Source organism: Numenius arquata, chromosome 8, assembly GCF_964106895.1.
Source record: "Numenius arquata chromosome 8, bNumArq3.hap1.1, whole genome shotgun sequence".
Classification (NCBI taxonomy): domain Eukaryota; kingdom Metazoa; phylum Chordata; class Aves; order Charadriiformes; family Scolopacidae; genus Numenius; species Numenius arquata.
Genome location: NC_133583.1, coordinates 34,754,583 through 34,781,016, shown reverse-complemented (window position 1 = coordinate 34,781,016; position 26,434 = coordinate 34,754,583). Strand labels below are relative to the sequence as shown.

General features: G+C 40.2%; 1 protein-coding gene across 1 annotated transcript in view; it reads right to left on the bottom strand.

The window, feature by feature from the left end:
- Positions 1 to 26,434, bottom strand: part of MTA1 (metastasis associated 1) — an 86,482-nt gene that overhangs the window by 35,863 nt on the left and 24,185 nt on the right. The window contains exons 4-10 of the mRNA XM_074151775.1: positions 19,658 to 19,784; positions 19,432 to 19,495; positions 13,538 to 13,655; positions 11,851 to 11,953; positions 8,251 to 8,350; positions 6,629 to 6,817; positions 5,405 to 5,479 (exon numbers count right to left, since the gene is read on the bottom strand). Coding sequence (XP_074007876.1) covers positions 5,405 to 5,479; positions 6,629 to 6,817; positions 8,251 to 8,350; positions 11,851 to 11,953; positions 13,538 to 13,655; positions 19,432 to 19,495; positions 19,658 to 19,784 — 776 coding nt within the window. The remainder of the gene's footprint in view (positions 1 to 5,404; positions 5,480 to 6,628; positions 6,818 to 8,250; positions 8,351 to 11,850; positions 11,954 to 13,537; positions 13,656 to 19,431; positions 19,496 to 19,657; positions 19,785 to 26,434) is intronic.

Genomic DNA, 26,434 nt, shown 5'->3' with positions numbered 1-26,434 from the left:
AGGCTCTCACTACCACGGGCAGTTATATCAGCAGACAAACTGTCACAGAGCTCATAGTCTCCCCAGGAATTACAAGGAAGTCCAACATCAGATACTGATAAGCCGCTTAAAATATTGCTTGATGAACTTTGTACAAGAATCGTATTTCCTTGAGACCTAAGCAGGAAATACAGGGAACTTCCACTGGTAGAGAACTTTTCTTTTTTCTTCTTCCTTTTTTTTTTTTTTTTTTTTAAATTTCCACTAGATTTCTAGATTGTGGGGGGAAAAAAGCAGCAGTTTCCTTGACAGAAGCTCCCAAGGGGACCACCTAGAGTCATTATGTTATGACAGTTTTGGAAATCTATGAATGGAAAAAGCTTCATGCAAGCGCAATGTGTTACCAGCAGCTGAAATATTCTACTGTCCACAATGTAAAGTCATTTGCCTTGGAGACAAGGCAACATTAAGCAACGTTTTAGTAAACTGGTGATGAATGTTAACCTCACACCACGGATTTTCCTTGTGATTGATGACCATGGTGCGAGCTCTGAGCTAACAACTGCCATAAGTCACCTGGACCTAGCAATACCATCTCTCCTACAGCTGCCTGGGGATCAGCGCAGAGCAAGACATACAGCACACATACTCCTTTATTACGAAGTAGCATACCATGAATACTGAAGGTTTTCAGAAGGTACCACAATGTACTGGATAAGAAGAGGTTGGGTTTGCACTAAGTACTTGCGGCTGTGGACAATCAACAGATATGATGATTGATATGATCAATCAGATATGATGAGTTTCCTATTTTCTGACAGTGACTGGTACCAGAAGGTACAAAACAAAGGTGCCTGAAATGTTGTCATGCACAATTTCAGAATATCCCTTCGCAGAGAAAGTGCTTTGCTAGGTCCTTTGCCAGTTATTAATTGATTTGTGCCTGAAGCGTATTTATGCTATAAATTCTTAATGTTGTCCGATGCAGTTATGAATGTCCTCATCCACAAAGCAAACCCTGAGCATTTATAACGTTTTCTAATAGTTTGGTCTAAATGAAATCTTTTGTCTTGGAGTTATTTATATATACATGTCTTAAGTATATCCTCTTATTCACCTCATCTCATTTTCCCCATCTATAAAAGGGAGATGGTATCAACTTGTCTATCCCCACAGGTACCAAGGGATTAAACCATTAAGTACTGTACATTCAAGTTGGGGCAAACATCTGTCCTTTATATATCCTCTCTCTGGATCTGACATCTTTCATTCTACACATTGAGCTTGAAAGTTTTTTAATACGTGCCATATCAGAGCAAATGTTTGTGGTCATTTTCTAAAGAGCCAACATTTATAAAGAGGAAATAACAGAAGAAATCCAGGAACGCAGGGGATATTTCAGGGCCCATAACTCAAGAGTCGAGGCGGTAGACAGCACAGGGACGCCTCTAAGCCTTTATTAGTTGATGATGGGGAAGACAGTCTCTGGAACTCATTTTCTGGATTTAGAGAACCTTCACACTGCTCATTCTTTTTCAAAACTCTGAACACACAAGTGCTGCTGGGAGGCAGAGGAGAGGAGAGATGGAGCAGAAAAGATGAGGAGTCCATAGTGCATTGGGCAGAAGCATTTCCAGCTGCTTGTGCTTCAACAACACACCTCAGCACTGATGTGTGGTACCTATGATCTCTGTCACTTGCTTGCCAAAACTGCCGTAGTTCCATGTTACTGTAGGCTTAACAGGAGGTGTTTTGGAATAAAGTGTCCTTCGTATGTGGAAAAACATTTCTTTGATGTTATTTCTACTTTGCTACCACACAGTACTTTATGAAGGCTAGTACTTAAAGATGTCACACTCAGCTCTTGGCTAGGTACAAAGGTTTGCTTTCCTTAATAAAGATGTTTTCTGTCTACATCAAGATTTACCCAGAGCTCCCTCCTTTAAGGTCCTTACCTCATGTATTCACATATAATGGCACTTCCAATTTCTCTGGTATCTTCTTAACGCTATTTGTATCTTAAAACTCATTTTCTCTCTTTTTCCTACGCTTTTCTAATGGCACTTCCACATAACAAATAAAACAGTAGAAATTCATAATATTTCATCTTCTTCTTGAAGTTACGTGCTCCCCAAGCACAAATAAAAATACAAAACAAATAAATTAAAGTCTTCAGCTTTCAGAAAGCACATGACTAATTCAGTCATCTGCTACTGCCATGTCCTGGACTCTTCTCAACTGCGTTTTAACAGCTGAACAGTGTTATGTTTTAAAGTTTTCAGGACTTCCCCTCATGATATGCAAAACAGCAGGAACATTTAAAGATCTTAAAAAAAAAAAAACAAACAAACAACCACCCTGGAATTCACAACTATGTAAGAACTCAGCCTTTATTTTTAATGAAAATGTAGGCATACCCAAACATTACATCAACTTTTGAAGATGGGGGGGAAGCCACCAAACAGCAGTTACTCAGTGGATGCCATTTCAAACCTTTCTGAATCAAAAATATATGCTCTTGTGAATTGACACAGGAAATGTGTCTCAAGAAATGATGCATTCAGATGAGACATGGAATATTGAATTTGGAATGCATCTCCCTCTTTTTCTTCAGGACAACTCTGAAAGGGTGTTTTTGACAAGAAAACTCTTTGGATCACTTTGGACAGACATTCAGGAGCCCACATCAGACCACAAATTCTGCATTGACATTGCAGTAGAATTACTCCTTCTAGCAGTTCTGTTCTTGGAGGGTCAGTCCTTCTCTTGAAATGATTGAACTCCTAATTGCACTGGTAACCTTCAAAAGCACGGTATAGCTGTAGCCAAATGAAAATTACTGGATAAGAGATCCAAGTGCATGCTCCAAAACAAGTCGAGTTGCATGTATCTCAATCACAGTACCCTACTCACAAGACAAGGAAATGCTGTATTAAGCCTTTCAATCTTAGGTATACCAAGACAGTATAGACAGTAACATACAGCCTTGGAATATAATTTAATCATCCCCTTAGAAGGAAGGAAACAACTTGGGATACACACTTTTCATATTCTTGCTTAGTACATTTTCAACATCTTATGTACAAAAATGCTGTTAGCTCCAGAACCATTTTGTGGTATTAGACTAAGAAAAGAATCTACACAGACAAAACACTATGAAGAAACAGATTGAAAAAGTGCTGAGGGATGTGCTTTGCCAAAGACTCTGCACGCCTCAAGTAAAATATAAATGTAATACACCATTATTTCAACTACAACTTCCTATGCTGTCTTTGTGGCTATATATAGATAGCTCTCCCAGGTTTTTTTATAAATGTTTAATAGTATTACTTCCTTGTACAAGCTGGGAATTTGAGATGAGGTCTTCAGCTAAGTTCAGCCTTAATTGATGTGGTATCTCTGTATTGCAATTGCTACCTGGTCGGCTTGTACTCCTACTGTCTCAAAAGTGCAGAGCCTTTAATTGGAAGTTTTCCCCAAATCCCACTCCCTGGTACACTGCTGGGCAGCACATGCAAGGTACAAGCTAACCATGATAGAAAAACCACTGTATAGGAATACAGCAAAACAGTACAAGAAACTGTAGATTTGTTGAGGTTTTTAATTGCTGCAAGAACAAATAATCAAAGTCATTCACGCAACTATCCCCTATGCAATTTTGTCTATGTAATAGGAAAAGTTCAAGAAATTGGAAAAAGCAAAAGAATTTAACCAGCTCCTAACCAAGGCACAGTTCCTCCAGTTGTTTTGCTTTCCCATCACATAGGCCTGGAAGCAAACACCTGGGTCGCCATTCTGATCTGTCTCCTATGGTACCTAAGACTGAACACCAAGGAAACTGCTCCCTACCACTTATTCCCACCACCACTGTTACATACCTCAAGGTGGGCAGAAACAGAACTTCACTGTTGTGAATGTGTCATGGACTCTCAGCAGTATGGAGAACACTTTTTGGTTTAATCTTTCCCAAGAATTCCTACAATCGTTTGCTGTTCTGACTGCATGGGTGACACTTTCATGCAATAACCTAAGTTTTCACTGACTGATAAAATAACTTTCCTCGCTTTTTCTGATACCTACCATATTGCTAGATGGATTTTTATCACTAAAAGAAGTGAGGTGAGATCAAAGATTCTTCTTGGTGCCAATACTGAGCGCAGTACATGCTGAGTACACTCAGCTATTATCTCCTGAACAGCTGCAGTCAGACAGTACAGCAGCACTTACTATATCAACTATACACACAGTTCAAGGGGGAAGGAAAGACCATGAACTCATTTCTCCAGCACCTTTTTTCCCCCACCATGCCAGCTTCCATCACCATTCCACTTTCTGGCCATCCATTTCCTTACCGGAGGGAAAAGTTTCAAAGAATGAACTTGGGGAAAACACTGGAATGAGGATGCAGTTAGTATTTTTAAAAAAAATTAATACAGAATTGATGCAAAAAGGAGTTCTCATTTGTCCTGAGGATCCCTCTAATTTAAATACTGTTCTGATCAGAAAAAAAAGGGTAAAAAAAAAATCACATGATAGACCAAAGTGCCCAAATATAGGGCATGCCAAATATTGGTAAATGCCTCAGGCATTTAGTCTGTATCCCAAGCTGAATTTCCAATGAAGCAAGTTACGGCAGGAGATTTTTATAACTCCACTTTTTCTAACACTTCAAATAGATGCCTAAACACAGTACTGATAATTATCATGAAAAATCCATTATATATTTCTCCTTTCTTTTAATTAATTTTTCCATTAAATATTATAAGTAGTTTTCGGCAACTGATACTCTGCAACATTTTGCATGCTGCTTGCGTTGTGCTTTCTGTATTTAAGGGACCAAGCAGCCTTCATATTTAAACAAGCAGAGATAAAAATGATTGTAAACAGTAGTCAAAGTTGATCCTCAAGTATAACGAGTCTGGGAATTCGAGCCATCAACGCTTCCCAGACAAACATTTTACTCCCAGTGCTTACACGGGGGAGCCTTCACGCATCTGCAATTGAAGTCATGGGCAGGCAGAGGTGAACTAACACAAGTGCCCGTTGTACAGCAACTGCCCATCTCCCCATAAAAAAAAAAATAAAAAACCTGAAGTTAATGCTGACCTTGAACTTTACAGGCAGAAATTAACTGTATTCCCTTCCTCAAACTGCCCAATTCCCAAACAAATATCTGAAAGCTCTAAACAAATCAAGTAGCAGCAAACATGAAAAGAAAGCACAAATGGCAAGGCTACATGTTTGTTATCTATGGAATGGCTGACGAGTTTAGTGACGAGAGATTGTTCAGTGCTTCACATCATTACAGAACCCACCTATTGGAAAGGCTGAACCCCAAGAGGGAGAATAAAGGAACAATGCTTGGTTTCAAAGGCAAGAAAAACACCTTCGGTTAGAATGAAAGAGGTGATTCTGACTCTCTTACCTGCTGAACGTATCTGTCTGTAGTTTTCCACATATAGTAATATTCTATTATGCTTGTTAAGGACTTCCATGGGAGCTAGGGACATAAAGGAAAAGCAGCAGTCATTGCAGGGAGCTGGCACACAGCCTCGCTCAAATTCACAGGATTCCTTTGACAGTTTATAGCAGAGTCTTGCAACTACTAACCTTCCTAACAAAACAAGACAGTCAGTGTCTGAATCTCCTAAGGGCATTAGATGCACATAGAACCCATGTCAAATTAAATGCCCCTTCAAAAAAACAGCGTTTGCTTTCAGTGTAGAAGTAGAGCAGGTTACAGGTAAATCCTCATGCCGCATTGGCTTCCCAGCAAACCATCCAAGAGAGGCACAGTGTAGAAGGGAGCCCACTGGCTCTGACTCTCTCTGCTTGAGCAGCAAAGACTTGAGCAAGAGTCACAACCACAGTATCACGGTTCTGATTTGCTTGGCTTCTATGGAGCTGGCCCATTTAAAAAACAAAACAAAAAAACCCAAAACAAAACCAAGTAATAACTACTAACAGAACTGTGCCCTGCCAGCTCTGTTCTCTGCGTGAGAAGCACGAGGATTTCAGCAGGACCACAGAGAGTGTTGTGCTGTTTCCAAGTCCCCCCTCTCAAAGATTAGAGCACGGGACAAGCAACACTGAAACTACTTGTTTTGTTCCAGAGGGCTCAAAACAGCGATACAGTGAAACTTGGCTCCCTTTACAGTGCTCCATTCAATCTGCAGGCTGAGCACCTAGGGTGGAGCTTTGGCCAAACTACAGGACACTTCCCTTGGATACCCAAGATTCCTATTTAAAACTCTCAAAGGGCCCTTTCTGAAATAGCATTATAAAAGTGACTAAATTTTCACATTTCAGAAGGCCCAGTACTTATTCTCCTTCAAACACAAATTAATCTTACAGCAGCTAGGCTGTCACAACACTTTCCTAAATCCTCCCTCAGCTGTAGTGGAGCAGATGATTTTAAATTAACGTCTCTAAAGGAAAAGCTATCATCTGTGATTTGAAATTCTGACTGTACAACAGGCTGTCATCAGTATGAGGTCTGCCTTTCCCCAATTTACAGCAAGACACATGCTCCAGTTCAAAGCCCTCTTCTTCAACACGAAGGAAAACAACACACTTTAGACAAGCTGTAAACCAGCTCTGTCACTGATCAGAACTGATCACCATGTGGGCCCCCATTTTGCATACTTACAAAATCTTGCTGAATGTCAGTGAAATCTTTTCCATATTTTTCTAGTGCTTCCTCAAAGAGGTTTGCCTCTGAAGCAGACCACTCCTCCATCTCATCTCTGCACAGAACTGGCCCACCTTGTGGCACAAGTGCAGAGATTGCCTTGGAAATGTCATAGACATTTTTGTGCAAAGTGTCCATAGCATGGAACTGTACGGTTGTAAAAGAGAAAGATAAATGTAAGGACAAGCATCTAGGGGGGAAGAAATGCTTAACAGTGAAATGGCAATAACAAAAATTCTGCACCAAGATTTGAAGGCGCAGTATTCTGTACCTAACACAAAGTCAGTAAAAACTTGTTCCAACCTCATGCTCACTGTAATTGTCAGCACACAAGTCTAACGTTCACTAACAATAATGGGGTTTGCGGAACACGAGCCCTTGTGTATCAGTAATTTCTACTTAGGTACTCACCAGCACCACCACTGTAGCACTACTGTAATGAAAACGCAGAGGACAGAGACCTACTCACCCCAGAAATGAGCAGCCCTGTTAAGTACCATCCACAGATGGGGAATTAAGATAGAGGTCCAAGGGCCTATTTTCTAATAAACTTAACCATGCACTTTCTTTGTCAAATAATTCACAAAAATTGCACATAAGAAAAATATTTAAGAACAGCAACACACGCAGTCTCCTCAGGGGCCAGAAATCCCAAAAAGGATTCAAGACAAATCCTACAGCATAGCTGAGTAGGAAAAAAGAATTACTCCTAGGAGCAATTACTCCTCAGAAAGCTGAGCTATGACTGTCTACAACTTGTGATTTACAAGGGCTGAGAACATGTTCCAAGGGAGGAACTGGCATTAGTAAATGAAACCTTGGCTTTACTTCCTGATTTCTAAAGTTTTAATCAGGATGTTATTTGCCTTTCATCATACCAGTTTGTGCATGTGCATAATTAATCTACAGTGTTCTATCCTAGAATTTGTTCTATATATGATTTTGCGTTATTTCAGTTATGAGGTGAGGCTTTGATAACAGTTCTCTGGAGACTTCATAAATTTTATTCAAATTTTCATTAAACTTTCTCTAGCATAGAAGTTCAAGTTTTCCCTTTCTTCTATCTACTCAGAATCATTTATGATTATAAAATATTAACAATGTCACCACTCCTCAGGTACTCTAAAAGAAGAACTGGATCAACTGAAATTTCTTATCTGACCACAAGCTTTTCCCCCAGATGATCTTGCCCAAGGATGCCAGTGACAAGTCTGGTGTTGGGGAAGTGAAGAGGAACGGATTCTGGCATTACAAGATTGCAGTCAGATAATCATTTGCATTCTTCTCAAGACAGCTACTAAGGCCATGCAAGAGATGGGCTGTGAAACATGTCATCAAAACACTTTAATGAAACAAAACAAAGACAATATCTCATAGAATTATCCATGATGGATCATAAGAGGCACAAGGCCAGACAAAGTTACTTCATATGTAAATAAAGGGTTCCTTTACAAAGACAGGATCTGCTTCACAGCAGGCCACAATTACAATCCATCTGCCCCTCTCTCTTTGCCAACTGTTATCGCTGAGGTGAATATTTTGCATCTCTCAAAAACTTAAGGTCCTCTTAAAAATCTTACCAGCGTGATGTCCCTAGAGGCTGCTGCAGCACTCATGTGCAAACTTGGCTGTCTGACAGAACTACTGCAATCTAGTGCTCGGGCAAACGTACCAACAGACCTGAAAGAAATTAAACAGAGCGTTAACTTTGCATGCAAAACGAGCATAAATATAAACACCCAACCAACACTTTTGAGATCAGCAGACTCCATTTCTCAGTAACAACATTACATGGTTTGGTGCCTGTTCAGAGCCAGAGACCATTCTCTTTAGATGTGGTTTGTTATTGTGAATGCTTTACTCTACTTGGTTCATACAACCAAAAAGGCTTAGGCGTAGGAGGGGAAAGACTCAAGGATCACAATCAGGGAGTTTTGAACTCCTCTCTTACCCCTTATCTCTCAACAGACTTACGCTTTAACAGAAACTGAGCACAAGCAAGCTTTATGAATGGCAAAAGTATCCTCCACAACTGCAAGAGGCAGTGCTGCATTGTCCAATGGCAGATGCCAAGATTAGACAAAAAAAGTGTAGTAATGCAAGCATTTTTTAAGTTTCAGTAAAGTTAAAAACACTCTTTATTTTACAACTTAATACTGTATAATACATGTCTATTATATAGCCTGCATAAGAATACAGCAATTCTTCAATACTTCCCAATGCCAGCCAGTCTTGCATCTGAGGCCACAATCCCCATGCTCCTCATTCTACTCCTAAAGTTGGAGAAACCTTTTACAGGATCATTAGTTCCAACAATTCCTACTCCCCTTGCTGCTTGCTACAGCACATGGGTGAAACGCTTGTGCTCCTGCACAGTGAACTGGAGCTGAACTCCTCTGAGCAACTACAACAACAAAAAAAGGTGGATTTTTTTTTCCCTCCCCTCAGATCACTTCCCCAAACTATTTGAGCACACAGAGGAACAAACCAGTGGCAAGCGGTGCAGGAGTAGGAAAAATAAATGCTTAAGCAGTAGTTGTCATCAAATACCTAATTTTGGCCAAAATCCAAAACAGCCTTCCCCACCCAAGTTTCTGTGGCGATTCACGCTTCGCCCCCTCCCCAGCCTCCCAGTTACTATCCCCATCCCTGCTTCACAACTCCCCCATCCCCAGCTTCAGCTGAACTGATAGTTTTTGTGTGTGGCATCTAATTATAAACTGGATCACTTTGCTGATTCTGGACAGAAGCAATTTTCATACTGATCTTTACAGTGATTCTTGTTACAGCACACACCTTCGAGCAGCTGTATCAGCAAACCCAGTGGGCAGCACTGAACAGCCAGAAAGAACTACTAAAACCAGCTTTGTCACCAAAAGCCTACACAAAGTGGAAAACCCATCACAAAAAAGCTCTACGGTCACTCAAAAGCAACCCAGGTGAAAACCCCCACCCACCAGGGCACTTCTACCCTCCCGCTTCCTGCTGGGTCTTCCTGACACCAACACCAGGGCACTGTCTGTCTGAGTGGCAATCTGAAGCAACCCTGCTGAAAATTAACACAGAAAAACAAATTCTTAGCTTTTTGGTGGTATCCTGTACTTCACTTGATTGGAAGCAACTGTGAAAACTGCAGCCTTGTCAAGAAGGGTCCCTTAAGAAGCAGGAAACCCCTTTGCTGGAGATACCACAGCTCCTCTCATCACTCCTTCATCTGTTTGTTCCACATCGCTGGTGGAGATTATCCTCTCCCCACTTTCATCCATTTCCCTATGTCCATCTGATCAAGCAGAATTAATCCATTGCACATAAATCACTTAGTTCAGCCAGTTTGACTTTACTGTTGGCATGGGTCACAGGAAATTGCAATATATCGTGTAAGCAGCACAGTGAAACTTCCAAAAGCCTTAATTTTAAGGTGATTCTTTAGTGTAGCCAGAGAACTATGAAGTTTATGAACCTTAAAGTCTATACAACAAAAAGCATGTGTTTAACCAAAGGCAAAAATGTATTAATGGATTCCAAACTGTGAGATTTTCTTCAATCTGGACTGCAGTTAACATTTTTAACCAATGTAGTTTCACTCTTGGCTCCCTGTTACCGGAACTCGCAGAAAAGGCCCAAGAAGTCATGTAAAGGTTTTTCAGTGCTGCAATTCAGGTTAACCGTGTTTTTTTTTAATTTTGGGCAAATTTCATAATAATAGCAAGTTTTATCTTCAAAGTACATAGAAAAATCGATTTGGGTGTTTATTTCTGAGTACACACACTTCCCATCTCGAGTACTTAACATCGCATTTCACCATCTCCCTCATTTTCCTCAGTTCTACTTATTTCCCTGAGCTTGAATCATTCAGCATGTTGAATGATGTTTGACAAAGGCACTCTCATTGCGTCATTCAAGAGCTTCAATCCAGAACTGGAGGGCCCCATCCAGGCAGATTCTTACACACAAGCTCTAGCGTTGCCTCTCTGGGGAGCATCCCATGAGCTCACCCCACAATGAGTATGGCAATGCCGCATTCAGGAAAGCTCAGGAGGAAATTCCAAGCATGATCACCCAAGAGGGAAAAAAAAAGAACCAAAAGGTGACAGAACCAGGGCCCAATTCAACAGATTATCTGTAACATAGGCATAACTCAGTGTTCCCAGGCTAAAGCCTGCAGCTGAAGCAGGCAGCCCTGCAAGTCAAAGTCCACCTCTATCAGACACCACGGCCAATGAACAGAACCGTCAAGACCAGCAAACCAGATACTACTTGCAGTTGTAACTCTACACACTCCTTTCCTAACCATATCCAGTGATAACTTGCCCCACTGACTAAAAACATCAAAAGGTCCAACTATCCATCTACTCACACCACTTTCCTCCCACATAGTCCTACAATCTTACCTGGAAGACCCAGAATTTGAAGAGTATTACCTCTTTTCTTTATTTCTTTTCAAAATTATTCAGTCACCAGTTGCTATGAGAGCCTAAAATTTAGTATAGGCTTCTGTGCATATAAACGCATATCAATGAAAAAGTTCAAGAACATTTTAAAAAGCACAAATTGCTCAACAAAGATTGTTTTTGACTTAAAGAAAAGCACATATTTCACCATCTGTACAGATGGGGCTTTGAGCAACCTGGTCTAGTGGAAGGTGTCCCTGCCCATGGCAGAGGCTTTGGAACTAGGTGATCTTTAAGGTCACTTCCAACCCAAAACATTCTATGATTTGCAGTGTTTTACTTTATTATGCCTACCTAGGCATTAGAAAGCATCCATGCTCCATCAAAAACACTTTACCAGACTTCTTGGCAAACTATTAATGGATGTTAAAAGGTCACTGGATTTGAAAAAGGGAGAAAATAGAGTAATGAACTGTCAAGAATTTAGTTCGCTAAGCCTTCTGCATAGTGGCCAAAGTATTTGAAAAACCTCACCTATTACAGGAGAGTTTTTACATGCCGTTACTTTTCTTTTATGAAAGTGACTAACTAGAGTTGTAAATCTGAGTAGCTGTTCCCAAACTCATGCAATTCCCAAGAAGCCACATAAAATATCCATCATTTCAAAATGGAGAAAGAAATGAAGCAACCAAACCCAGCATTCATACTAGTAAAGCAAAAAGAACGTAAAAAGTGCTTGGGTAAGTTATTAACATTTACTTATTCAAACGAGAGGTAAAATGTTCTTACCGTGCTACCACCAGGAACTGGTCTATCTGCTTGTCTACTAGTGGGTTAAAGGCTTCCCAAACTTTTGTTTCAAGTTTTGACTGATCTCTTCCATCATCCTCACCTGGTCCAAAAAAAAAAAGTTAGAAATGCTTGGTATGGCTGTTTGAAAATAAAAGTACTTTCTAGATTTTTTTATCTCATAATAATTGAACTGTTAACCCTTTCAGTTACTCTGCCTAACAGGCCAGCGTGAAAATTTCATTCACTTATTTCTCTGTGACAATTTCAGCTTGACAGACACAGCAACACAGCTCGTCTGAATCTGGCAATTAGACTCTGAAGAACTGGTTTTAAAGGACACAAGTAATGGGAAACAGAGTACATCCCTTTCCCAACTAGACAGTCTCTCTTCAGCCCCTCTCCCCAGCTTCTTTCTCTTTCCCCTTGCGCAGCAGTTCCAGGAAAAGACACACTCCCAGCTGCTCTGAGCAGGCAAAGAGTAGCTGGTTCAACTTGCATCAGCTGCTTTCTAAGGGCAAAATCATGGCATCAGACTCTCTTGCTTTTACTTTCTTGACTCTATGCAAACCAAAATACCCTGAAAAAATAAGGCTTTTTTTTTTCTGTTCCCTTTAAAACATCTGGAGATTATCCTTCTCTGAAGCCCCGTGTTGGCCTGCTGAGGGAAAAGAATGCCTTCTAAATTAGTTCATCCTCACTTAGGAGGCTTGCCCAGCTGCTGAATAAATACCAGTTTCATAGACAAATTAAACAAGAGTCCTGACCAACTTGTTTGTCTGTTCTAACATGAGGCCAACACTATCAGCAAAGCTCCTAAGCAAAGACAGAAGTGACTGGTTGCTTTCACATCTCTGCCCATAAAGTCTGGAGAAGGTCCTTCCAAAATGGCTTCCAAAATGGGTCAGCCCCTGCTCTCTTAGGAGGACCATACTGACAGACCTTTCCCCACACATTACATGGATCTCAGGAAGGAGCAACTAGATGCAAATACTCCCCATCCCTCTCAGTTTTTCCCCCCACTTCTGGATCTGTGTAATAGTGCAAAGACAAATCTAAAATTAGTTATTATTTGGTAACTACTAACAGTTACTGCTACTACACCCTTTTTCTTGGGCCAGGGTCCCCGTGGTCCTACAGCTGAGGTCTCACAACATGTTCAGGCCAGCAAATTCTTCCTCCTGCCTGTTCTGCAGGTGAGAGGTCTAGGCTGGCAGCCAACACCGCGGATGGGGAGAGGGCTCCAAGGAAAAGGCACCCAGCAATAATGGGCAAATTGATGAGGGGAGACAGCATTTAATTGGCAGTAATATGGGAGGGGCTCTTATAGGGAAGTGAGCCTTGATTAAAAACACAAAAGGCTTTACAGACCCAATGGAAATTTGTGCTTCCCATGGAAATTCTCAAATCTCTTAATAAAAAGAGTGCAAGCTCTGAGAGAGCCAATTAATTCAATTTGTTTCAACAACTTTTATGATTTGGACAAACGCCCGCTTAAAGACTGGTTTGAGAGGTAACTAATTGCATTCAGCAGGCAACACTTCAGTCAGTAACAAACCAGGCCATCGTTGTATGCATGACCTGGCAGTGGAAACCTCCATCTCCCCACACCTATGCAGGCTGCACACATGAAAGTGGCTACATTTGGCATGGCCTCTCAACAATTTCAATAAATTATGGAAATTACCCTCTTTTAATAAGTCTGTTATATCTGCCTGGTATCTGTTTCCGACTCGAATCTCTCCTTTATCAGCGAGTAGGGTCTTTTGTTGAGGATCATATACTAGCGAATAAAAGAAGAAATCCTAAAAATAAAACAAGAACAAAAAAGTAAACATTATTATTAGCTTTTACTTTCAGCATTACGTACATACTAGCAAGTTTTTACATTTTAAGTTTGCTACATACAGATTTTAAAATTGAGTGAACAAACAATATATGAATCACCAGTTTTAAAACCCTATGATAAACGCTACCAGTTTCTTCTATATTATAAGGGTAACAGGTCTCCTCAAAAGCATCCATTCCCTGAATATACACTCTTTGCAGTTGAAGTGAGCACAGCTCCTCTTGCAGAAACAGGGCTCAGAAGAACCAGGAGATAATTCTTAGTAATATCAGCTGTTTCAGAACACAAATTTGCACTTTCCCATATATGAAACTACCAGTAAGTAGGTGCTAGTGACTTATCTGCAGAAAAATATTGCTACAAACTAACGCATAACTTCAGAGTGTTACAGCTACACCAACAAAACATAAAGACCCAGAAACCTCTGTGGTCTCTGCTGGACTTGGTCCAGTATGTCAATGTCTGTCTCATGCCAGGAGGCCCAAAGCTGGACACAACACTCCAGTAGTGGTCTTACAAGTGATGAAGAGAGGGGATGAATCCCTTCCCTCCACCTGCTCGTTACACTCCTGCTAATATAGACCAGGTTGTGGTTGGCTTTCCTTGTCACAGGGATGCACTGCTGACCAACTTCTCATCCATCACCATCTAAGCTTAAATCCCTACATCTCCTTCTGCTTGTGACTGGGAGAGGGGATGCAGATTTGGCAGCACCAGTAATTAGCTGCACGTGGCACTACATTAGTTTCTTGCTTTTGTTCAACCAGATGAGAAAAAGACTGAAAAAGCTGCTTTGCTTCTGTCACCTGAGCGTGTAAAATTAAAGCAAGAAGTCATACGAGAATGAGAATGTCTCGCCAGGGTGGAGAAGGAAAACAGTCAAAATTTGAACAACTTAAAACTGCACAGTCTAAGTAATTGAACTTTTCTGCACAGATTGCGTGACAGATCGGAGACCAGGTATTCTCCATCAAAGCATAGTGTGGGATACTGGGCAGGAAGAGAGCTCTGGTAGGACATGAAATAACACACGTTTTGTAACTTCCGTCCACAGCAACACCATCATCAAGAGGGAAAAGTGTTTCTGAACAGAAACACAAGATGCGACATTTTTCACGTCTCAGGTTTCTGGCTCATTTTCCCTTGCCCCATATTTCTGTTTCAATAGCAGGCACCCTGTCTAAATACATCTCATTTCATGCTCACCTCATCTTCCCTTTTCCTACATTTGTATGTGTCAACAGCATGCAACAAAAATTAGGACAAAACCAGCATTCAGTTTCAAGCCCTGCTCATCTTCAGGAAGAGGTGGCAAGGGAAAAGAAAGTCCCCCAATCTGTCGTACATAGCCAAAAAAGGAAGAATCACTGTGAGTTTCTCCAGTAACATGGCAAAAATTCTGCGGGCTAGGGTTTCAAAGGTACATGCTAGTTCTGGTCTCCAGCCCTGTGCATTATACATTAATCTAAGACTAATGCGATAGAGGTAAGTTCTCCCTTGTTTTCTTTAGATGTATAATGCATCCAACATCCAATTACAGAATTTGAGAGTGTTAAACATGGTAACTCTATATTTGCTGCTCCAATTTTAATAAAAATCAGCATTTTTCTGGGAAGAGATCAACATCTATGGAAGGGAAAAAAGAGCCAAGCAAGGCAGCCAAACCTGCTTTGCTATCTGAGAAAGCTACTGCACAAAAAGGTACCACCTAGGCAGCACGGCACAAGAGACAACACAGGAATTCACACCGATCTCCTCCAGCACAAAACATGCCATTTCCTCACTGTGAAAGCATGAACTCCAAGGGCAGGAACAATCACACATTATGTCATGATAACAGGATAAAAGTCATAGCTAACACTTGGAAAAATGATGCTCTAACACCCAGCCAAGTTAACTGGAAGGGTTGTCTGTGGTTGGGTTTGGGGGGGATTTGGTTGCATCCTAAATGAATGATATTTTTGACAGAACCGATTCCTGTTCCCACAGGCACCAGGGTCAATTTACATCAACCTACTGACAGAAGGGAACTTCAGAGCAGATGAAAACTCATTTATATTATAGCTGTGTAAAGAAATCTGGGTCTCTTGCTCCCTGACATATAGAAAGTTCAAGACATTACAGTATTTTGAGGATGCATTGATGCACAAATAAAACATAAGAAAAGCTTTTGTCTCACAAGCTTCCATGTTATAAATTAGCATTTTGTTTGTTGCAGCTCCAAAATACCTAACTGTAGGATGAAGTATACGCAGTGCAACATTAATGCTTTTCAGGCACATTGCCAGCAAATATGCAAACCAAACACTGTAGTATAACAACACACTGGGCCCCAAGGAAGGCCAATTCTACAGGCAATTTCTTAACAGTCTTTCTTGGCCAGGGAAAGTCATTCACTGCGGAATGGTTTTCTCCTATGGTATTTGACTTTAGATACCCTATTGCTTCTATTGATTATCACTATGAATTTTCTCTACAAAATATAACCCATCCTTCTCTACCAGTCTCAGGTAGAGAGATCTTTGTATATCTTGTCCAGTTTTGTCTTGAACCAAGCAGGTTGAACGAATGAATTAAAAGCCCCTGGGGTCTTCTCCCCAACTAGACCTTCCTCAACAGAGAAAAGAAAGCTTAGGGGACTCAAGTATGAATACAAGACAGGCTGTCATCTCCAGAAGTAATGCAATACCACTATGATCTTCCCCCATAAAAGCATGAAATTCAGCTCATGCAAACCGAGTGGGATTTCTGAAAACATTAATAAATGTTAGTTCAGTGCCAATGCAAACTACGGTCTAAGTAACAAAGCAGATACTTGTATACTCTAAAGCACATGTGAGCTCTTGATCACCACTACATAAGAACAATTTTTCAGAAGAGTTTCACAATAAGAGTGATGCTCACGACAAAACAACAGGGGTCTTCAAAATCCTCCATGCTCATTTTAGCTGTCAAAACCGTATGCTGAGTTTGCAGCAGTGAAAAATAGAAAAATAAGGGTTCTCTCTTTTAATTTCAGATCACAGAAAACACCCAAAATGTTTGGAAAAATTAAAATGACCTGCCAAGAGTTAAAATTAAACCATGACTTTCTACTTCTCCAAAGTGTTATACAGACACATATGCTCAGAGCTTCCCTTCCCAAGCCCCTAAGCTACCCGTAGTTATAGCCAAGAACCAAAGCCACTAAGAAACTGCAGAACTGGAAAAAGAAAACAGGCTCAAAGTAAAAGTACAGTACCAAAATAGTGGTTAGTACATTAGAGCTTGCAAACTTAGTTTCATGAAGTCAGTTCAGGTGAAGGGGGGGGGGAAGCGGGAGAATATATTTTAACTATACAGCATTTGATTTTTAGGGGGGTACCAAAATGCCAGACATGTGCCAAGCAGGCAAAATTCACCGAAGCCTCTGCATATATCCTAGCAGAGCAGTAAAATAGATGGTACATATGAAAGTTTCCTGCAGAATAGGGAAATGTAATGCTTTTGCCCTAATTGGCTATGCTCTTCTCTTGATCTCTCTGGAAATTCAGTATCTATAGGAAATTCAGGTTGCTTCCCCCCCCCCCCGCCCCCCTTTCTCCTCCTATTCCTCACTCCTGCTACAAACCCAGTTTTGCCAGTCACAGTAAAAATGTCAATGCTGGTCCTCTTCAGCCTGCTCTTTGAATGTAACAGAGCAATCTTCCTGAGGAAGATGACAGAGAGAGGGGAGGAGGAGGAAAACAGAGATAACACAAATGTAGTTTTGCTATGCTTACTATCTCCCTACAGTTTCTGTCTGCATGTTTATCTTCCTTCGAGGTAGACTTGGGCTGAAAACCTACTTTTAGTGGTCACAACATACAAGAAATCAAACGACAGAATCCCTAGCACTGATGAGGTTTTACTGACAAAAGCCATATTAAATAAAAAAACAAAACAAAACAAAAACATTTTGAAAGCAAAGAACGGATTAAGAAGGGGGGAGGGAGTAGGAAGGGAGAGAAGAAGAAACAGTTCAAAACAATACCATCCAGTGCTAGGAATTCACCAGGCAACATCTATCTCCTTTTCTTAATCTCTTTACCCTCCACCCAAGCACATTTGTGTTCCTGAGCTTTTAATTTCTTTACCATCTGTCCAAGTTAGTTTGCACCACAGCAAAATACAGTGCTAAGTGACAGGACACATTCAGGGAACTCTCTCACTCTGTGAAATCTCTAAGTGCCTGCTCAGTTTCAAAAATAATCCACATCATTCATCTTGCATTTTGAGAGTTCAAAAGGATGAAAAAAAAGACATCTCTTTCTATTCCTACATCTGCAACTGCATAGCTGCATGATCAGAGGAAGCCAGCTCCCTTCTGTCTCAACATACCTACCTGTAACATTAGTGATATTAAAAATATGTTGGGAGCAAACGAGAACGAATAGTACTTAAAAGTTAGGTACTAGTAAATCTACAATAATTTCAGTTTTATTAACTTTTGCTTTTCAAATTGGCATATCCCAGGCTGCTAGCTGGCAACAAGCATTTCTGAATACAACAGCCCTTGTTTGATGCGTTGCCATTTGGCAGCCCTAAGCAAACTCGACATGTTTCTGGTTTCACATTCTAAAGAGAAACCCTACTATTTAATCCCTGTGCTTTGTTTAAAATTCTCTTAAACTAGAGTATCAGATTAAAATTAATCTTACACTTAACTAAATACTAAAGATAGCTAAAAAAGCATTTAAAAAGAAAGCTCAACTATGAGATAGACTACAGTATGCTCCTTGCAAAAAATTACCTGTTTTTTCCTTGTTTCTTAAAGGCTGCTAATAACCATTACCCTACTGCTTTTAATTACAATATTTCCTCTCTTGTATAACGTTTTAATGTTTTCAAATGCAAATGTAATGCTTGCAGATGTATTCAAATAATAATATACTGAAATTGTTTGCTAATCTCCTAAAGTAAAGGTCCCAGATTGTCAAATTCCAAGACTGTCTAACCCAGCTGGAAGCCACAATTAAAGGTAAATGAATATATTTAAATGAATTGTAATTCTTAAAATCACCAAATACCTGAAAAAGTAAAACCCAAGGTTTATAGTCTGAGTAGTGATTAACAGCACAACTCAATTCTGTTTCAAGTGTTCGGTTTAAAGTATCTTTAAATAGCCAGATTGTGAAAATTTCTGCAGGACTCACAAGTTAACTGACAAGTAGATTTTCGAGAAATTAGGTGTCTGTGCTGGCATATAAGACTACAAGTAAACAACAGTGAAGAATGAACTTGAAAAATAGGGAACTAAGCTTCTCAGAAATTTGAGGTGTGATCAAGCTTAAGCCCTATTAACATAAATCTGTTAGATCTCAGGATACAACAAATATATAGAAATACAGCTTGTTGGCTTGCTCCCTCTTCACATTTACTCCATCTCCCACCCTGTCTTGTCTGGGGCATGAGCCTCCAGGTTTGAACTTTCAGACTGCCAGGCTGATGGGGAAGTAGGGCGCTCATTACAGAAGGAGAGGCAGCTTCCTGTCACAGGGATGTACAGAGCAGCTCCGGCTTCTAGATCCATGAAGTTTTACATCAGAATGAAAGTGGTAAGAATCCTAAAGCATCCCACTCTAAGTGCCCGTACAGTACATGTAGAAATGAAAGAACCACCTTCTCGTTAGAAAACTTGTGAAAAGCCACCAATTCTGAAATGTGCCAGAATAAACTGCTCAAGCTTGACAATTTACAAAATGGGTTCATACCTCCCGTTCCAGATATGATTTAAGGGATTCTGTCTCATTTAACAGAGTAACGCTGCATTTGCCTCTAAAAAAAGAGAAACACATTTTATGAAAAAACATCTTACATGCTCATGTGATTCACAAGATGGTATTACTGAAGTGGTACACAGAATGTAATCTTACATTGAAGAATAATAATGCCGTTTGTGTTTTTTTAATAAAAGCACTGGAAGAAAACAGTCATTACCTAATGTGTGTGGCTGGCAGAGATTCCAGCTGTCGCGAGAGAAACAACTCACGATGTCGTAGCTGATGCTTCTGTTTCTCTGGTAAATCAACCATTTCTGGATTTTCCATCTCTTCTTCCATTTCTCCTAGTTATAAAGAGACAAAATTGATCATCAAGAACAGTGCAAATATTGATTCTGAGCCATTCAGGATGAGCTGCTCCAAAACCTTTACTGAATAATACGCATTATTTAGATGAAATCTACCTTCATCTGAGCCCTCAATTTCAGACAACTGAACAATTAAATAATTAGTATAGATCCTTTAAATGATGCCTGTGAAGAATTGTTATCTATTCACCAATGGGATCAAGGCATTCCAGGTACACACAGGTCACACTGGCTCACCAAGCTGAGAAGTCATATGAAGAGTCATAAATCATATGAAGAGCGGCTGAAGGAGCTGGGACTGTTTAATATGAGGAAGAGGAGGCTGACGGGAGACCTCATCACCCTCTACAACTACTTCAAAGGACACTGTAGAGAGGTTGGTGCTGGTCTCTTCACACAGGTAATGACAGAACGAGAGGGAATGACTTCAAGCTCCAACAGGGTAGGTTTAGGCTGAACATTAGGAAAGAATTCTTCACAGAAAGAGTGGTCGGGCATTGGAATAGGCTGCCCAGGGAGGCGGTTGAGTCACCATCCCTGGATGTGTTTAAGAGACGTTTAGATGTGGTGTTGGGGGATATGGTATAGGGGAGAACTTTGTAGAGTAGGGTAGATGGTTGGACTCGATGATCCCAAGGGTCTCTTCCAACCTAGATTCTATGATTCTATGATTCTAAGTCACACAAATCTGCTCCCAACAGACAAGCTCTGAAGGGAGCTGCTCTTGGAGACCATCACTGCACTGTTCGCTTCACTGGGAAGAACCTGGCACACAATAAATGAGGCAGTAAAAGCAAAGTCTTTGCTCTTTGTCAGGCATCAGCCACCTTAGACCTTACACTTCCTCCAGGATATCACAGACTGTCCCATCCCAACTTCAACAGCTTTTGCAGGAAATGCCCACGGAAAAGGTTAGTTTATTTAGTGTATTTTATTCTCTTCACCCCAAGCAGAGTCAATAGAACATAGTCACAAGATTAACTGGAATGTAACCAAGTGCCTAAGGTCGGTCTTGTAACCAGCCTGCCACACCGCACGCAGGACTGCTGCATTTCAAAAGCTCACTTTACTCTGCAGTCAGTCAGGATCCACCACCTCTGGCTTTGAGTTATCCTATCTACATTCAACCAGCTTTTAAGTGAATGCCAAGGAAAATATATGGAATCCCATCCACACCGATACACGACTGATCCAAAACATCTCCAGGCACCTTTCTCATAAAAAATAAATTACTAGTATGTTTTGTGTTATCAAGTATCCTGTCAATTATGCAAGATAAAGCTGTAAAAGGCAAAATACTCCAAAATAAGCTGCAAAGCTTCTCCATGATGATGGACAGCAAAAGAAACAGACTTTTTCCTCCTTAAGAAATTAAGGCAGTTACTGTATTTTCCAGAACCATGGGTAAAGTTTCCAGACTATAGTAGAACAAGCTATAAAGTCTCATACATGAACAGTAAAACTCTAATTTTATGGCAGCAGTACCCTCAGAGAGCAGACTTCTGCCTGCAGCTTAATTCAATAGTTGTTGCCAAGAAACATTTCTAATCAGAAATACATACAGGCACAATTATGATTTATATACCCTTAAGCTTATTTAACTATAATCCTCATAGTTATCCCAAAATAAAGCAAACATTTTATAAAACACTAAAATTGCATTTAGTTTTAAATAGGCCACCATTATGCCAAAGGGGGTGACAAAAAATTATGTATCCTTCAGGTTCCCCACAATTTATCACTGTTTTACTGTCTTGGAAAAAGACCTGTGGTTTATATGCCCCTCAGGTAAGCTGCTCCAGCAAGGAAGGAAAAAAATAGTAGCATAATTAAACCAGACTGCAACATACAATAGCTCTTATACCACACGAGCTGTTAAGCATACAGCAGCATGCACTTAAATTTTAATATTTTCCTAGGAAGTAGAACACCAAATTTATATTTGTGCCACAGTTCCATGGTTCTGCAATTTATTTACTGAAGTGGATTCTGTTTTAGTTGAAAATGAATATTGTGGCTGCTGACCTACACTATAAATATACCAGCAGCAATCCACAAACCAGTCAGCAAGTTCCAAGCCAGCCTGCCTAAAAACCCAAGGATGCACAAAGGAAAAGGCATTCATGCCTGCACTTAGAAGTTTTTGGAGAATAATAGTGCACTGTGTAATGCAGGAAAAATACCATAAGGAGCAACCTAAAACACTTAGTATCTTCAGTGTATTCAACAGCCTAGAGCTGTTAAAAATTACATTTAAAAAAAAAATAAATATATTAACCACTATGTGCCAATCAAATCTACAAACAAAATGAAACCAGCCAGCACACCCAAGCTAATCTCTGGAGCTGCATCCCTTTAGCTAGGCTCATCTTCCAAATAGTGTTTTATTTATGCGTCTAGCTTTTGTAATAAAATAAGGAAGGTGGGAAGCACATATTTTCTTCTTATGCCAGCTCTGCTATGCACAACCTTTCAAAATAAAAAGTTATAAATTTAAAAAAAAAAAAGTAGTCAGACATTTCTACAGGTAACAAACAACTTCCCCCACCACCAGCCATAAAATTGTCACAGTTCCTGAAAACAGAGGGAGGAATATTCCAAGAAATAAGAAACAAATCTACACAAGCACCTTCCCTCCTTTTCCACAGTCATGATTTATTACTGAAGGGAATGAACCTGGGAAATACATTTGGAACCAAGGGAAGGAGAAGATAATACAGGGCTGGATCCAGCACAGGAACATCTCTGCCTCCCTGAAGTCATGCTAAAATGGCTTTGACAAAAACCGCAACTAATACCGCCTCACTGCCTCTGCGCAGACGGGAAAGGCATGTCAGGCTGTAAGTGACAACAGGCGCTGGCCCAGCCTCAGGTTCCAGAACAAGCCTGTCTGACACATCCGTGCTCCGCCCTCCTATAGCTCAAGCACTCAAAGCTCCAAGTGGAATGGTGGCCCCTGAGAAATAAGGACCATAGTCTTCAAAACCAAAACAAAACAAAACACCACCAAAAAATCCCAACAACAACAAAAATCTCCATGTTTTTAGATTATATAAAAAATATATAAAAATAAAAATCTTTTCAGAAAGACTTGCCTGTGTTTATGACAGTACCGCAGAGCAAGTGGTACGGGAATACAGTCAGTAGGTGCAGTATATTGGGACTTCAGTGCTCTCATAAAACCTTACTTCAAAATTAATCTCTCTGCTTGATAGATTTGCTCATGCAGATTTAAAACTAAACATTTAGTCTTAATACAAACAGCAATATATCAACTATGCAGAAGTAGCCAGTGGAATGCTGCAAGGAGTATATTAGATGAAGTATTATTTGATATTTGATGACAGAATCATTAATAGCACATGAACAAAGCTAGAAGATGACTTATATTGGGAATAAGAGACAGGCAGATTGGACACAAACAGCAAGACTCATGTGAAAGCTAACATATACAGGGAGAAGTAATTAGAAAGAGTAAACTTTGAGTTAGCAGAAGAAATCCGTGAGGCAGTTATTGTAATTTTAAATGACTGGGTGTGTGAGACGAGAAATTAAACATCAATATTTGCTAGACACTAGAAAGAATAGCAATTTGCTATAGATCAGATAGGGCTCTCCACAACATCATAAGTAGAAAGCACCAGCCTTTTCTCTGTATTCTGGGTGTCATACAAGTACAAAGGCAAACAAGATACAGAAATTAGGTTGGAGAGCACACGAACTAGGATGTCCAGCATGGGAAACAGTCCGAAGTAACAGAAGAATTAGAATCATAGAGCGGTTTGGGTTGGAAGGGATCTTTAAAGGTCATCTAGTCTAACCCCCCCTTCAATGACCAGGGACATCTTCAACTAGATCAGGTTGCTCAGAGCCCTGTCCAGGCTGACCTTGAATGTTTCCAGGGATGGGGCATCTACCACCTCTCTCTGGGCCACCTGTTTCAGTGTTTCACCACCCTCAATACAAAAAATTTCTTTGTTACGTCTAGTCTGAATCTACTCTCTTTTAGTTTAAAACCATTACCCCTTGTCCGATTGCAAAATGCCCTACTAAAATGTCTGCTCCCATCTTTCTTGTAAGCCCCGCTATAAGTATTGAAAGGCTGCAGTAAGGTCTCCCCAGAGCCTTCTCCAGACTGAACAACCCCAACTCTCTCAAGGTTTTCTTCATAAGTGTTCTAACCCTCTGATCATTTTCGTGGCCCTCCTCTGGACCAGCTCCAACAGGTGCATGTCTTTCCTGAACTGAGGACTCCATAGCAGAGTAGAGGAGCAGAATCACCCCCCTCAACCTGCTGGCCACTCTTCTTTTGATACAGCCCAGCATACAGTTGGCTTTGTTGGGTGCAAACACACATTGCTGGCTCATGTCCAGCTTTTCATCCACTAGTATCCTCAAGTCCTTCTTGGCAGGGCTGCTGCTCTCAATCCCTCATCCCGAGCCTGTATTGATACAGTAGATTGCAGGGTCCTCCACTTGGGTCGGGGCACTTGGCCTTATTGAACCCCATGAGGTTCACATGGGCCCCTTCTCAAGCTTGTCCAGGTCCCTCTGGATGGCTTCCAGTCCCTCAGGCGTGTCAACTATTATTACTAATTACTTATCACGGTATCACTAGAAACAAAATGTAAAGGAAAAAGGAAAAAAAAATGGGTCAAAACATTGGGAACCACAGGGAAGCCAGCGCTATTGACTTGTACAACAGCTCCTTCAGTAGCGAAGGAAGCTTAAACTCTTGGTATTTTAAAAGCTCAACTAAGCAGCTTGACGGACATGACAGAATTATTGCATTTGAAAAAATGAACAACACAGCACCACAATCCTTCTCATAGGTTCAGTTTCAAATGGTCTATATTAAGCTTCAGCCTTATTAATTTTCTCTTTACCAAAACCCAGCTACTGATTCATAGCTATAAAAAAAACATGGTGAAAGTTTTAACAAATAAAAGTCCCTATACCTTGACACTTCAGAAGGAGTTTGCCACATTATCAAGACATCCCATTACAATCCCATCCCAAACTTCTTGCGATCATCTTTTGCAGCCATGGCCACAGAGCAAACAGACACTATTTTGGACACTTGGCATATCTTTCCTCATTACACCATCCCCAGAAGAGAAAAAACAGTTTCCTCTTCTCAGTAACAACAGAGCCAAAAGTGTCATTACTGGATTAACGAATTTGACTCCTCTTAAATGTGCACTTGTGGTGTTGGGAGAAAATGGAGAAAGGGAATAAAATGGAAGAAATTAATAAAAATAAAAAGAACTCATTTATGACGCTGTTGTCAAACTGCATTTATACTGGTGTTATCTAAAATTTTAAATAAAAAAAATAACCCAAACTTAATGGACCTCCTACCTGTTTAGGCACACAAGTCTTATGCAATTCATGGACTGATTGAGTAATGACACCTCACCGCTGCAAGACATTTATTTTTAGAAGCTTCGGCACTTGCAAAACCATGCTGCCGTGTGTGCCTGGCACCCAAACATCAGCTGCTGAAAACTAACCATAAACCTGCCAAACTGGGTGGCACTAACTAGTTGGCCCTCCAACCATTACCAACTAGTCATTCATTGTTTTACAAATCAGGATAAACATTTTTAATGAAGCAAAAACCATGGCCATAAGTCAGATCACAAGTATCTGGAGCTGGATGGAGATGGATCGTTAGAAGGGAGGATAGGAGGTTGCGTTACTGCTGTTGGAAATATTTACTTAAGAAATTATATAAGACATTATACAGAAACTATATGTAGAGGAAAATACATAGTCACAGCATCCATCAATAGCTTGAGGAGTAAACTATCTTTCTCACTTCTCTTCCATCAAGTTCTGATTGCAATCTTGTTTGCATACAATATGCTATCTTAAACCACTACAAAGTCTTTGGGCAAGAACATTAAATAGTCTCCAACTGGTGAAGCAGGTTCATTTCAGAAACAGGTGGAGAAATTCCCAAGAATAATTTGTGAGGCGACTACAGAGGCTTATGAATAAAAAGTGCTAACAATGTATGGAAGCCATTATAAGGCTGAAAGATTTATAGGACAGCCCAGACAAGCTTTGTATCATGTAATAAAAATAGTAAGATCACAGATCACATCCAAAAATCGGGTTGCATATATCAGGTACTAATTTACAGTCACCAACTACAGAATAAGGTGCTTCCAACTCATTTCTCTTTCTATAAAAAGTTATGAGAAAAGACAATCTCTCTCAGACTTGTCTGTTTCAGATATCTGATGGATTATACAAGCTAAAGCTTAAGTGTTGGGGTTTTTTTTTTCCTATATTTTTCTTAAACTTTGCATCATTTCACAGTCACTTTTTCCCCTTTATTGGAAGGGGGAAAAAAATATTACAAAAGATACATCTCTTTTTTTCCATTCATGTTCTGGCCATATCTTCCCGTTACTTAGCGCTCTCACTGCATTATCTCAACAGCAGGTCTAAAATAAAGGCATCTTAAACAGAAGACTGTGTGAATCCAGAAATGTCTGCAGTCAGAAAGCTCCATTAATCAGCTGAACAAAGGCAGTTAAAAGATCAGCGATGCAGATACGTACATCTACTGCAAATGCATCAAAATGAGGCAACAGGAGACTTTATGGAAATGAACT